The 13655-nt window shown below is 36.7% G+C and overlaps 1 protein-coding gene across 3 annotated transcripts in view; it reads right to left on the bottom strand.

Annotated features, from left to right (window-relative positions):
• The window catches only part of TMTC3 (transmembrane O-mannosyltransferase targeting cadherins 3), a 59637-nt gene that overhangs the window by 41387 nt on the left and 4595 nt on the right, over window positions 1-13655 (bottom strand). For all 3 annotated transcript variants that reach the window (XR_004343892.1, XM_030323339.2, XM_030323341.1), the window contains exon 2: window positions 8709-8925. Coding sequence is in view for 2 of the 3 variants with exons in the window: in XM_030323339.2 (XP_030179199.1) it covers window positions 8709-8897 (189 nt within the window). In the remaining variant the exon portion in view is untranslated. The remainder of the gene's footprint in view (window positions 1-8708; window positions 8926-13655) is intronic.

Genomic DNA, 13655 nt, shown 5'->3' with positions numbered 1-13655 from the left:
GGAGACCAATAAGACTCGTGACAGATCTCTCTAGTAAAACTTGGCAGGCCAGAAAGGAATGGCAGGAAATCTTCAATGTGATGAACTGAAAAAATATGCACCTGAGAATCCTTTATCCAGCAAATCTGTCATTAAGAATAGGAGGAGAGATAAAGGTCTTCCCAAACAAACAAAAACTGAAGGAATTCGCCACCACTAAACCAGCCCTACAAGAGATCCTAAGGGGGATCCTGTGAGACAAAGTACCAGAGACATCACTACAAGCATAAAACATACAGACATCACAATGACTCTAAACCCGTATCTTTCTATAATAACACTGAACGTAAATGGACTAAATGTGCCAACCAAAAGACATAGGGTATCAGAATGGATAAAAAAACAAGATGCATCTATTTGCTGTCTAAAAGAGACTCATTTTAGACCTGAGGACACCTTCAGATTGAAAGTGAGGGGATGGAGAACTATTAATCATGCTACTGGAAGTCAAAAGAAAGCTGGAGTAGCCATACTTATATCAGACAAACTAGACTTTAAATTAAAGGCTGTAACAAGAGATGAAGGAGGGCATTATATAATAATTACAGGATCTATCCCTCAGGGAGAGCTAACAATTATAAATGTCTATGCACCAAATACAGGAGCCCCCAAATATATAAAACAATTACTCACAAACATAAACAACCTTATTGATAGAATGTGGTAATTGCAGGGGACTTTAACACTCCACTTACAGAAATGAATAGATCATCTAGACACACGATCAATAAACAAACAAGGGCCCTGAATGATACACTGGATCAGATGGACTTGACAGATATATTTAGAACTCTGCATCCCAAAGCAACAGAATATACTTTCTTCTCGAGTGCACATGGAACGTTCCCCAAGATAGATCACATACTGAGTCACAAAACAGCCCTTCATAAGTATACAAGAATTGAGATCATACCATTCATACTTTCAGACCACAATGCTATGAAGCTTGAAATCAACCACAGGAAAGAGTCTGGAAAACCTCCAAAAGCATGGAGGTTAAAGAACACCCTACTAACGAATGAGTGGGTCAACCACGCAATTAGAGAAGATATTAAAAAATATATGGAAACGAAAATGAAAATACAACAATCCAAATGCTTTGGGATGCAGCGAAGGCAGTCCTGAGAGGAAAATACATTGCAATCCAGGCCTATCTCAAGAAACAAGAAAAATCCCAGATACAAAATCTAACAGCACACCAAGGAAATAGAAGCAGAACAGCAAAGACACCCCAAACCCAGCAGAAGAAGAGAAATAATAAATATCAGAGTAGAAATACACAATATAGAACCTAAAAAAGCTGTAGAGCAGATCAATGAAACCAAGAGTTGGTTTTTTGAAAAAATAAACAAAATTGATAAACCTCTAGCCAGGCTTCTCAAAAAGAAAAGGGAGATGACCCAAATAAAATCATGAATGAAAATGGAATTATTAAGACCAATCCCTCAGAGATACAAGCAATTATCAGGGAATACTATGAAAAATTATATGCCAACAAACTGGACAACCTGGAAGAAACGGACAAATTCCTAAACACCCACACTCTTCCAAAAATCAATCAGGAGGAAATAGAAAGCAGCGAAGAAATTGAATCAGTTATCAAAAATCTCCCAACAAATAAGAGGCCAGGACCAGACGGCTTCCCGGGGGAGTTCTACCAGACATTTAAAGCAGAGATAATACCTATCCTCAAGCTGTTCCAAGAAATAGAAAGGGAAGGAAAACTTCCAGACTCATTCTATGAAGCTAGTATTACTTTGATTCCTAAACCAGACAGAGACCCAGTAAAAAAAGAGACTACAGGCCAATATCCCTGATGAATATGGATGCAAAAATTCTCTATAAGATACTAGCAAATCGAATTCAACAACATATAAAAAGAATTATTCACCATGATCAAGTGGGATTCATTCCTGGGATGCAGGGCTGGTTCAACATTCACAAACCAATGTGATACATCACATTAATAAAAGAAAAGATAAGAACCATATGATCCTGTCAATCGATGCAGAAAAGGCATTTGGCAAAATTCAGCAAACTTTCTTAATAAAAACCCTCGAGAAAGTCGGGATAGAAGGAACATACTTAAAGATCATAAAAGCTATTTATGAAAAGCCCACAGTTAACATCATCCTCAATGGGGAAAAACTGAGAGCTTTTTCCCTGAGATCAGGAACACGACAGGGATGTCCACTCTCACCGCTGTTGTTTAACATAGTGCAGGAAGTTCTAGCGTCAACAATCAGACAACAAAAGGAAATCAAAGACATAAAAATTGGCAAAGATGAAGTCAAGCTTTCGCTTTTTGCAGATGACAGGGTATTATACATGGAAAATCTGATAGACTCCACCAAAAGTCTGCTAGAACTGATACATGAATTCAGAAAAGTTGCAGGATACAAAATCAATGTACAGAAATCAGTTGCATTCTTATACACTAACAATGAAGCAACAGAAAGACAAATAAAGAAACTGATCCCATTCACAATTGCACCAAGAAGCATAAAATACCTAGGAATTAATCTAACCAAAGATGTACATAATCTGTATGCTTAAAACTATAGAAAGCTTATGAAGGAAACTGAAGAAGATATAAAGAAATGGAAAAACATTCTGTGCTCATGGATTGGAAGAATAAATATTGTCAAAATGTCAATACTACCCAAAGCTATCTACACATTCAACGCAATCTCAATCAAAATGGCACCAGCATTCTTCTCAAAGCTAGAACAAGCAATCCTAAAATTTGTATGGAACCACAAAAGACCCCAAATAGCCAAAGTAATTTTGAAGAAGACCAAAGCAGGAGGCATCACAATCCCAGACTTTAGCCTCTACTACAAAGCTGTAATCATCAAGACAGCATGGTATTGGCACAAAAACAGACACAAAGACCAATGGAATAGAATAGAAACCCCAGAACTAGACCCACAAACGTATGGCCAACTCATCTTTGACAAAGCAGGAAAGAACATCCAATGGAAAAAAGAGAGTCTCTTTAACAAATGGTGCTGGGAGAATTGGACAGCAACATACAGAAGGATGAAACTAGACCATTTTCTCACACCATTCACAAAAATAAACTCAAAATGGATAAAGGACCTGAATGTGAGACAGGAAACCATCAAAACCCTAGAGGAGAAAGGAGGAAAAGACCTCTCCGACCTCAGTCGTAGCAATTTCTTACTTGACACGTCCCCAAAGGCAAGGGAAATAAAAGCAAAAATGAACTACTGGGACCTCATGAAGATAAAAAGCTTCTGCACAGCAAAGGAAACAACCAACAAAACTAAAAGGCAACCAACGGAATGGGAAAAGATATTTGCAAATGACATATCGGACAAAGGGCTAGTATCCAAAATCTATAAAGAGCTCACCAAACTCCACACCCGAAAAACAAATAACCCAGTGAAGAAATGGGCAGAAAACATGAATAGACACTTCTCTAAAGAAGACATCCGGATGGCCAACAGGCACATGAAAAGATGCTCAACGTCACTCTTCATCAGGGAAATACAAATCAAAACCACACTCAGATATCACCTCACGCCAGTCAGAGTGGCCAAAATGAACAAATCAGGAGACTACAGATGCTGGCGAGGATGTGGAGAAACGGGAACCCTCTTGCACTGTTGGTGGGAATGCAAATTGGTGCAGCCACTCTGGAAAACAGTGTGGAGGTTCCTCAAAAAATTAAAAATAGACCTACCCTATGGCCCAGCAGTAGCACTGCTAGAAATTTACCCAAGGGATACAGGAGTACTGATGCATAGGGGCACTTGTACCCCAATGTTTATAGCAGCACTCTCAACAATAGCCAAATTATGGAAGAGCCTCAATGTCCATCAACTGATGAATGGATAAAGAAATTGTGGTTTATAGACACAATGGAGTACTATGTGGCAATGAGAAAGAATGAAATATGGCCCTTTGTAGCAACGTGGATGGAACTGGAGAGTGTGATGCTAAGTGAAATAAGCCATACAGAGAAAGACAGATACCACATGTTTTCACTCTTATGTGGATCCTGAGAAACTTAACAGAAACCCATGGGGGAGGGGAAGGAAAAAAAAATAAGAGGTTAGAGTGGGAGAGAGCCAAAGCATAAGAGACTCCTAAAATCTGAGAACAAACTGAGGGTTGATGGGGGGTGGGAGGAAGGGGAGGGTGGGTAATGGGTATTGAGGAGGGCACCTTTTGGGATGAGCACTGGGTGTTGTACGCAAACCAATTTGACAATAAATTTCATATATTGAAAAAAAATAAAATAAAAATTTTATGTAAGGGTATTCAAATTCAGCTTCTTTGCTCTCTTACCTCTTACCATCTCTTGCTGGGACCCTGGTATTATACTTGTAAGCTTTTCATCCCTACCAGGGAATGTTAGGAACCACAAGGAACAAATATTTCTCCTTTGAAAATAGGAACATTTTAGTATCTCTATACTGACTACACACACCATGAGTGTTGTCTACTTAGAATGTTCTTTGCTGCTTAATTTCTGTACATCATTGGCTTTAGCTCAGGCAGACAAAATTATTTTTAAGGCACTATACTGAACTGACATGATTTGTATCCAAAAGCAAAAAAAAGGTTCTAGAAACCTTTTGAGAGCCTAAAATGTTACCATAGTTCCAATGGGACATATTTGTCAGCTGAATGGATGAAGTCTGAAAATGCAGGGGGAATAGGTTATTTTTAATTGCAATATACATGATTTTTTTTGTTAGGTCTATTAGAGAGCCATAAGTAATGGCCAATTAAAAAATTAATTATTAACATAACTAATTATAGTAAATCTTGGATTGCAAAAGTAACTCGTTCTGTAAGTGTTCCACAAAACAAGGAAATATTTCTAATAAATTTTAACTTGATAAATGAATAATGTCTTACAATAGTAGTATGTGAAACAAAGTCACATGATCACAACTGAGCCAATGGCTCACTCTCTCCCTCTCTCTCTCTGTCTGTGGAATTGTGGGTGACCATCTCCCATGGTCACATGCTTGATCTCAGGCTGTGGCAGAAATCGGTGGTTTCAGAACTCTGGAGGGTGCCCACAACTGGCACTAGTGTCTTGTCACTTCAAACCACCTATGTACGTACTTCACTTTTCCACACAAGAGTAAGCTAAGGAATGCTTTGTTTCATTTTAGGTCAGACTGCCTTCAAATATAGACTCTTTCCTCTGCTGTCTTACTGTCAGTTTCATTAAATATGACAAGAATTTATTAATACTGTATTGTAGTATCTCTGAAAGCGTATATGACGGCCCCCATGCAGAAAAAGGTTGAAAAGAAAGGCAGTGAGAAGGAGATGATCATGGTAGATGTTAAGAAGGAAATCATTGAGCAGTACAAACAAGGCATGCAAGTGGCCGAAATTGCAAGATTTTATGGGAAGTCTACATCTGCATCTCATCTGGAGAGGACGAGAAAAAGGTAGAAGAATCCCTCACTTCAAATGAGATTAGGGAGATGTGTAAAATGTGGAAACGGTGCAAAATTTTATAGAAATGCACCACCCAAATAAGGCTGTGGCAGTGTGAGTGATGAATCTATTTAATGGCAATGCAATGTCACATTTCCACGAAATCCTCAAAAGGAGGCAAAAGCAAGTGCCAGTGGATAGGTTCTTTGTTTAAGTTGCATAAAAAGAGAAAGATTCCATGGAGTCTATAGATAGCAGTGATTCCGTTAGTGATGGTGAAAGTTGTCCTACACAATAACCCTCTTCTCTCTTGTCTCCCTCACACCAGCAGCCACTAAAGTTTTCAAAGGTAAGTGCAGATTAATTTTTCTTTACATTTTGTATTTTCTTAATTTTATATTATATTGCAGTGTGGTAATGGAATAAGCTTAGGAATTCCCTGAGCCTGCACTGATGGGTTAATAAGGCATAAAGAATTAAAAAGCCATAGGATACTCACACCCAAATTTGGGTAAACAAGATTAGGTAAATAAGTATAGAGAGGGTGGGCCAATGCCCCAATACAAAAGTATATGAGGTAAATAAGATTAGGTATTCAGGGAAGATACCACCCGCCCCCCCCCCCACCCCCCCAACTCCCCAGCTTAGTATTATAGCAGAAAGCTGCTTTTGCAGAAGGACCAAATTAGGTAAACAGGTAAATAGGGCTATAGACCACTACAGGGCAAAGCTGCCCAGAGCAGAGCTAATTAACAAAAGAAAGGTTCCTAGTTGACTCTGAGGTTACATGTTCCACCTTTCTTGTCCCCAGACAAGTTTAGGTAAACAGGTGGTGCCTGCGGTCTGCTGTAAACAACTTTCCTCTGGGCACCAGGATTTTTTGTTTTGTATTAACCCAAACCCCTAACCCCGCATATCTTCAAGATCCCCTTTCCCATGAGTCCATGAGTTAATGTTTACAGTTTCATTGTCTCTTTCTGCACGTTCATCACCATGTTTGTAAGCCTTCTGATCCTAATAAGAAAGGAGCAAGGACCCTTAATCAGGGGCTCTTGTCTTCTCCTGGACATTAGCCATCTTTCACATTTTAATCCTGCATCCCGCTTTCTTGCTAGACAAGAAAGAACTCTAGGCCCAGAGTCTATGACATTACAGTATTGTGATCATTTTTATATGAATATTTTTGGGTTCTGGAACAAATCATCTGAGTTTCCATTATTTCTTATGGGGAAATTTGCTTTGACATATAAGTGCTTTGGATTACAAGCATGTTTCTGGAACAAATTATGCTCACAAACCAGTATTTTACTGTATTTACACAATTCATTAGTAATCTGAGACTCTGCTATGACAAATAATCATTAGCATAGCAGATAACAGGTTTACTCTGTGAAAGTACAGTAAAACAGTTATATTACAAACAAAATAATATAGATCATTATTAAATTCAGGTGTATTAAAAGAAAATTTAATTACTCATATTATTAGGTGGCAATAGAAACATAGGCATGAATATAATGAGTGAATTAGCTGACAGTTCCCTGCTAATGTGAATCTCCATATAGCGGAGGCAATATCTAGTGCAATGGGATTATTTGCAAACGTTACCTTAAGATAGATATATTGTAGGCCAAATGCCAGAAGAGAGTGGCTCATTATAGCTCAGTGGTTCTCAACCATGGCTGCACCAGAGAATCACTTGGATAACTTAAGAAACACCCAATCCTCTACCCCCCCAAAATCCTACAATAAAAAAGCGAACACACACAAAAAGAACAAGACAAAAATATTGATGGTTACATCCCATTCTGAGCTAACTGTAACTAAAAAGTTTGAGTAGAGCCTTGGTAACATTTTAAGTGCCCCAGGCAACTGTAATACGCAGCCAGATTTATAATACACCGAACCATTCAAAAACAGAGTATTACTATCTAAAGAATGGGTTTATAAAAGAGATGATCTAAACACTGAGAAGCCAAAAGGAGTCTAAAGATCCCTAATGTGCCAGTATTCATACAGTTCAGGAGAATGTTCTAAGCCCAAAATGTGTCTTTAAGCTCTATACTGGCACAAAAACCCTTATAAAGGTTTGGTGATCTGCACACAGGCTTCTAGCCTATCAGTACTTATGGACATCAACCATTAGATCTTTGTGCTAATTCCAGGCTTGTCAAGAAAACATATAATACCTAAATACTATTCAGAACAATTTTTCCCTAGTGGCATGTTTCCCAACAGGAAAAGAAGATGCCCATCTGAAAACAGGAGGAAGCAACCATATATTGTTATTCTAATTTGTTCATTCATTTTGTCTGAGTCTATTATTATGAGTATTTTCTTAGTGTGCCCACTTATAGGTGCTTTGAACAAAATCAAATACTGTATTTGTAAAGCTGAGGAAATCATATTGACACGAAGGTATAACTTTCATGAAACCTTTAATCTAGCCAGCTAACCTTTCAGTTTAAAATCTTAATGCCATGATTAAAATCACAACAGATACTAGCTTAAGTTGTAGGAATGGGTTCTAAGGGTCTCTGGGGATAAAAGGTAGGGGTAGAAGGAAATAAACTGACTAGAAAATAATGTATCTTATTATAGAACCATATTTTTTCCTCATTATCAAATATGTATTTTTTTTAAAGGCTAGAATTAGGTGAGAACAGGAAGGTTTAAGAAAATAAAGTCTGCTTTTTAACGAGAAAAAATACTTATGTGCTGTGACTAAAGGAATGACAGACTTCACCCCCACCCTTGAGAAACTTCCATATTTAAAGCCTGCTTGGGATTCTTTCTCTCTGCCCTTCCTAAACTCATGATCACGTGAGTGCTCACATGCACTATCACTCTCAAAAAAAAAGTCTAATCTATTTATACTGAAGTCACATATTTTCAGATGGTTAAATATATCCAAAGTGGTCATCTCTTTGGCCTGAATCATGGAAAAAGAGAAAATTAGCAAGAAATAGATTTGTTTACACTTACTCATATCCTAATGTTTGGTTTTCACACACATATATTATTTTTAAAAAGATTAAACCAAGGTATACAACTAAGGAAAGAACCATGTACTGCTTTAAAGATGATAACCACATCTTCAACTTCCTATCTAACATACAAATTTTTGGGAAACAAATTCATAAATGCTATGATGCCAATGTTGATAAAGAATTATGAGTAATAAACTACTAGAATTATTTAAAATCTGAGATAAATATAAGTAATAAATAACTACTTACCTCAGACATAGGGGTTCCCCAGAAGTCATTCTGAAATAAAGTTTTTAAAGGTGTAGATGGATGCAGGTCTTTATTATCCAGTATTGCTGAAACATCATCAAAAACAAAACCACAAAAGAGGCTGTTCCAATAGCAGGCAGTAACCACACCTACTATTAAGGTTACTTCTTTGAGGTTAATATCAGCCATCTTTTTCACAAGCACTTGTGGATAAAATCTAGGAGGGAAAAATCATGAAAATAAAATAAGCATCATTTTTTTCAAATAAGTAAAATTTTAGTAGAAGGATAAGTAAAATAGCGAATGCTAATTCTCCTTGAGAGTATTTCAAAGCTCAGCTCAAATATCATCCACCTCTAAAAAGCATTAGCTGCCCACTCTCTTCAAATTTCTAACTTAAAATTAATGGCTGCTTCATGAATTTCATACCTCTACTACAATCACACCACTTAATCTCTGGATTTATACCTCTAGCTAATAGATAGTGAATTCCTTATAAGTCATCACAGGTCAGATTACTCAGGGAAACCGATATACACACAAAAAACTTTAAAAAAAACTAGTATGGTGTACTCAAGGCGTAGTAAATAAATCTTAGTGGGAAGGACAGTAAATTTTTGTGGGAAAACAAATATTTAAAAAAACATTGAACACGGATTTTCTGAAATGTATCTTAAAACTTCTATTTTAGTACTTAATATACTAGAAGATCAACTATTACCTAAATCAGGTGTCCAAACTTGCAGCCCACAGCCTTGGTTTGGTTAAAACCTTTTAAACATATCTGTCTTAAATGTCTCTATAGGAATTCTAAGCCTAAGCTAGCTGTATACTAGCCATTTAAGTATCGTCTCGTCTTTAACCCTGACTTGTTTGGTTGATTTATGTTATCTGGCCCATATAAGCTTAAAACCCAGTTCTAAATAGTGTTTCTTTTTCTTTTTACCACAAATGGTTTTAATATAGGGAATGGGCTTCACACATGAAAATTCATAATTAAGTCATTGTTTTAGAGAGGATTCAGTGAGGGGTACCTGGGTGGCTCAGTCGGTTAAGCATCCATCTCTTGACAGCGCAGAGCTTGCTTGCAATTCTCTCCCACCCCCTCCCACCCCTCTGCCCCTTCTCATTGGTGCTCTCTCAAAATAATTTTTTTTTTTTTAAATAAAGGATTCAGTGAAAAAATGGTTTAGAGTAAAAGGCACTATAATAACTGGATGATACTGAAGAATCAGCCCTATAATTAAAATAAGGGTACTCTTGAAAAACAAGCTGATGATATACTTTTTTAGCTTGAGTAGTATCATTAGTATCATTTTAGGCTCATCACTTCTGGAAGATAGAACTATGCCCCCCTCCCAAACTGTCCACATCCAAATCCCCTGATCCTGTGAATATGTTACCTTACATGGCAAAAGAGACTTTACAAGTTGTGATTACATGGAGGGTTTTGAGATGAAGAGATTATATCCTTAATTATCTGGTGGGCCAATTCAATGACACGAAACCTTACAAAAGGCAGGCAGAAGAGTCAGAAAAGCAGAGATGAGAGTGATGTGACAGCAGGCTAGGGCCATAAGGCAAGGAATGATGGCAGCCTCTAGAAGGTGGAAAAGCAAAAAAACCACTTTCTTCATTAGATTCTAAAGAGACCACAGCCCTATTGACATTTCAATTTTAGTCTAGTGAAACCCATTTTGCATGTCCATAGTTATAAAATAAATTTGTTGGGGCGCCTGTGTGGCTCAGTCCATTATGCGTCTGACTTCAGCTTAGGTCATAATCTCCCGGTTTATGAGTTTGAGCCCTGCATCATACTCTGTGCTGACAGCTTGGAGCCTGCTTGGGATTCAGTGTCTCCCACTTTCTGACCCTCCCCTGCTCATGCTCTCTCTTCTCAAGAATAAATAAACAGTAAAAAAATAAATATATAGAATTTTTGTTACTTTAAGCCAGCATGTTTGTGATAATTTGTTATAGCAGCAAGAAGAAACAATACATCACTCACAGAGCCAAAAGATCTAAGGCCTGATATACATCTGGCCTAGATGTAGAGAGGAAGAATACAGTAGGGAGGGCAGAGAGAGATTTAAAATCAGACGTAAGTTTATATAAAGATACACACACAAGCCTATTAAAGTGCCTTTAGAATTGGATAGGAAAACCTTAGAATATATTACACTTAAAGAAATGCAAAATCCAATGCTACCAATCACCAAAGGAAATTAGCTGTACCTTTTGAAGGATAGTTTTAACTAAAAGAAAAATTATCTAAGGGTTTATCTTGAGTCCACAAGTGATTTATCATCTCTAAAGAGTAAGACCTTATACCTTATTATCATAGAAAAAGCTGATAGCACTTGTTTAAAGATTGGAGACTGACCAGGCATTATTTGCCTCACTCATTCTCAAGTACACACTAAAATGACAAAGTATTAAAAGAGAAAAGAAAGGGGGTATAAATTCCCAAGGATAAACACCACTGGAGAGGCAATCATAGCAAGTTTTGGAAGCTGGAAAAACAAAATTTATCAAGTGACCTAACAGAGCTCAGGAAAGTGAATCTAAGCTTAAGGTGGAAAACTTAAAAAGTTTTTTGCATCCCTGCCAGCATCAATCTCAAAACTGGTGACAAGATCTCAAGAAATAGGTTGGAACATATGGATTTGTTAGAATTTAGACCCCTTTCCCATTGGGTACAGGCAAGTGACCTCTTCTATAGCAGGGGAGAAGATCAGAGACTTCCTCTCTGAAATAGGTGAAATACAAGGTGTCTGACACAGAAGACACAAGTCAGAAGGTAGCAAACTGAAAATGAGGGTTAACCAGAAGTCTGTCTATATACATTTTGAGACACTCCAGCTCTTTTTCACAAACTGGTATAGAATCTTATAAAATATTACAACTCTGGAAACAAACAAAAAGGACTCTAAAAGCTTCCACAAAGAAAACAGGTTCCATACCAAAGATTATGAATCCAAACAAATCTTTTTTTTTTTTTTCTTTCACTAATACTGGAAGCTAGATGCAGAAGAAAAAGGGAGTAATGCTTCAAGTTTCTGAGGGATAATAATTTCCAACCTAAAATTCTATGTTAATAAACACAAATTACCCAACTAAGAAACTAGAATAAAAATATTTTAAGACATTCAAGGTCTTAAAAACATTACCTCTGTCTCCTCTTTTCAGGAAACTAATAGAAGATGTATACCAGTAAAATTAGGGAGTATACTAAGAAACAAAGAGAGGGAAATCAGGAGACAGGGGATCCAATGCAAGATAGCAACAAAAGAAATACCCAGAAGAAAACAAAAACTAAACAAAACAAAGCAAAAAAAGAAATACCCAGAATGACAACCATGCAAGCAAGTCAACTAACTACTTCATACTAGAATAGGTCAGAAAGTTCTTGAACAACACTCCGAAGAAGATATAAACAGAGCACCTAATGGGTGAGAACCATGTTACTCTTACAGTGTGTGTGTGTGTGTAATTGAAATTTAGGAAAACAAAACAACTCAGAACATCCACCATGGGATAGATGAAAATCAGGTCTTGTGTATCGGTCAGAAACCTCTCTCCCATAAATAATGTCAGGTCCCTGACCTGGTGACACTTGGAGTTCTTACCCCAAACTGCTGTTAAACTATTTGGTTAAACATTCTCACCACAGGAAAAATTAAAATAAATAGAGGAAACAGGAGTAAATTAAACCCGTGGTTTTACTACTTCACAGTTATATTTGGGAATTAACATGTATTTGATTATTAGAGTACTTATAATGTTCAGAATAATCTTATACACTGTAGACTCTTGATATATTAGCTTCAAAAATAATTTAAAATGCAATTTTATATGACACAATGATATGTAAAATATACATAATATTAAATTATTGGCCATGCAGTTTGTGGATTTAGGCTTTTTAGCTGAAAAGTATACTAATTTAGCCAAGTTTGCAAATATATTGGAATTTTTGTAAAGACTTGGGAGTTGCTATAGTTTTAAGTTTAATTTATTAGATGTATACAAATTGTTTTAAGTATTGAGAAAATTTTGCTTTTTAAGTCAGGTGTCTTGAGTCCTTGAATAAAAATTAGGCTCAGTTGGTTAAGCATCCGACTTCGGCTCAGGTCATGATCTCACGGGTTCCTGAGTTTGAGCCTCCTGTCCGGCTCTCTGCTCTCAGCACAGAGCCTGCTTCAAATTCTGTCTCCCCCTCTCTCTCTGCCCCTCCCATGCTCATGCTCTCTCTCAAAAATAAACATTAAAAAAATAATAAAAATATATTAAAATTATAAATGCAATTTTAAATTAAGGCAATTTAACCAAGTTTTAAATGTAGCTTATGCATTTAGTCCTTTCAATTTGAGTTATATAAAAAAGGGGGAGGGGGCGCGTGTAAGTTTACAAACATAATAAGACTTTTAGGTTGAATTTAAAGGTTTACAAAACATAAGGTTATAAAATGTTACTTTAAAAAACTTGGACAGTTCCCAGGATTTCTAAATATAGTTAGGTAATTAAGAGTTATACAATCACATTAAGTTGCAAACAGTTCCATTCAGTAATTGACGTGTTCAATGCCAACATAATAATCAAAACCCTCAACTTGATTTAACTTTAGGGATTGTCTTCTGCTCCAAGCTCAAGCTCACTGCAAATGAGAAGCCTTGTGACATGGAGAGGGGGTTCAATGCTTCTCTTTCTTTACCTAGAGATGATAGTACCTTACATGCTTGTTAAACATAAAGAAAGGAAAGCAAAAATGCTTACTTGACCATTATATCAAAGATGAGATTCTCATAGGTGTTTGTTACCATGTACCCCTTTTTCTAAAAATCCAGTAGTACAACTGTGGAAAAAATAAACCTATAGGAAAATTTTATATGAATTTGTGACTAGCCTGGAAAGTAGAGTTCTCTCAGTTCAATAATTTCATGATCT

Source organism: Lynx canadensis, chromosome B4 (genome assembly GCF_007474595.2).
Source record: "Lynx canadensis isolate LIC74 chromosome B4, mLynCan4.pri.v2, whole genome shotgun sequence".
Classification (NCBI taxonomy): domain Eukaryota; kingdom Metazoa; phylum Chordata; class Mammalia; order Carnivora; family Felidae; genus Lynx; species Lynx canadensis.
The sequence above is the reverse complement of the archived record's forward strand: the minus strand, read 5'-3'. Positions and strand labels throughout refer to the sequence as shown.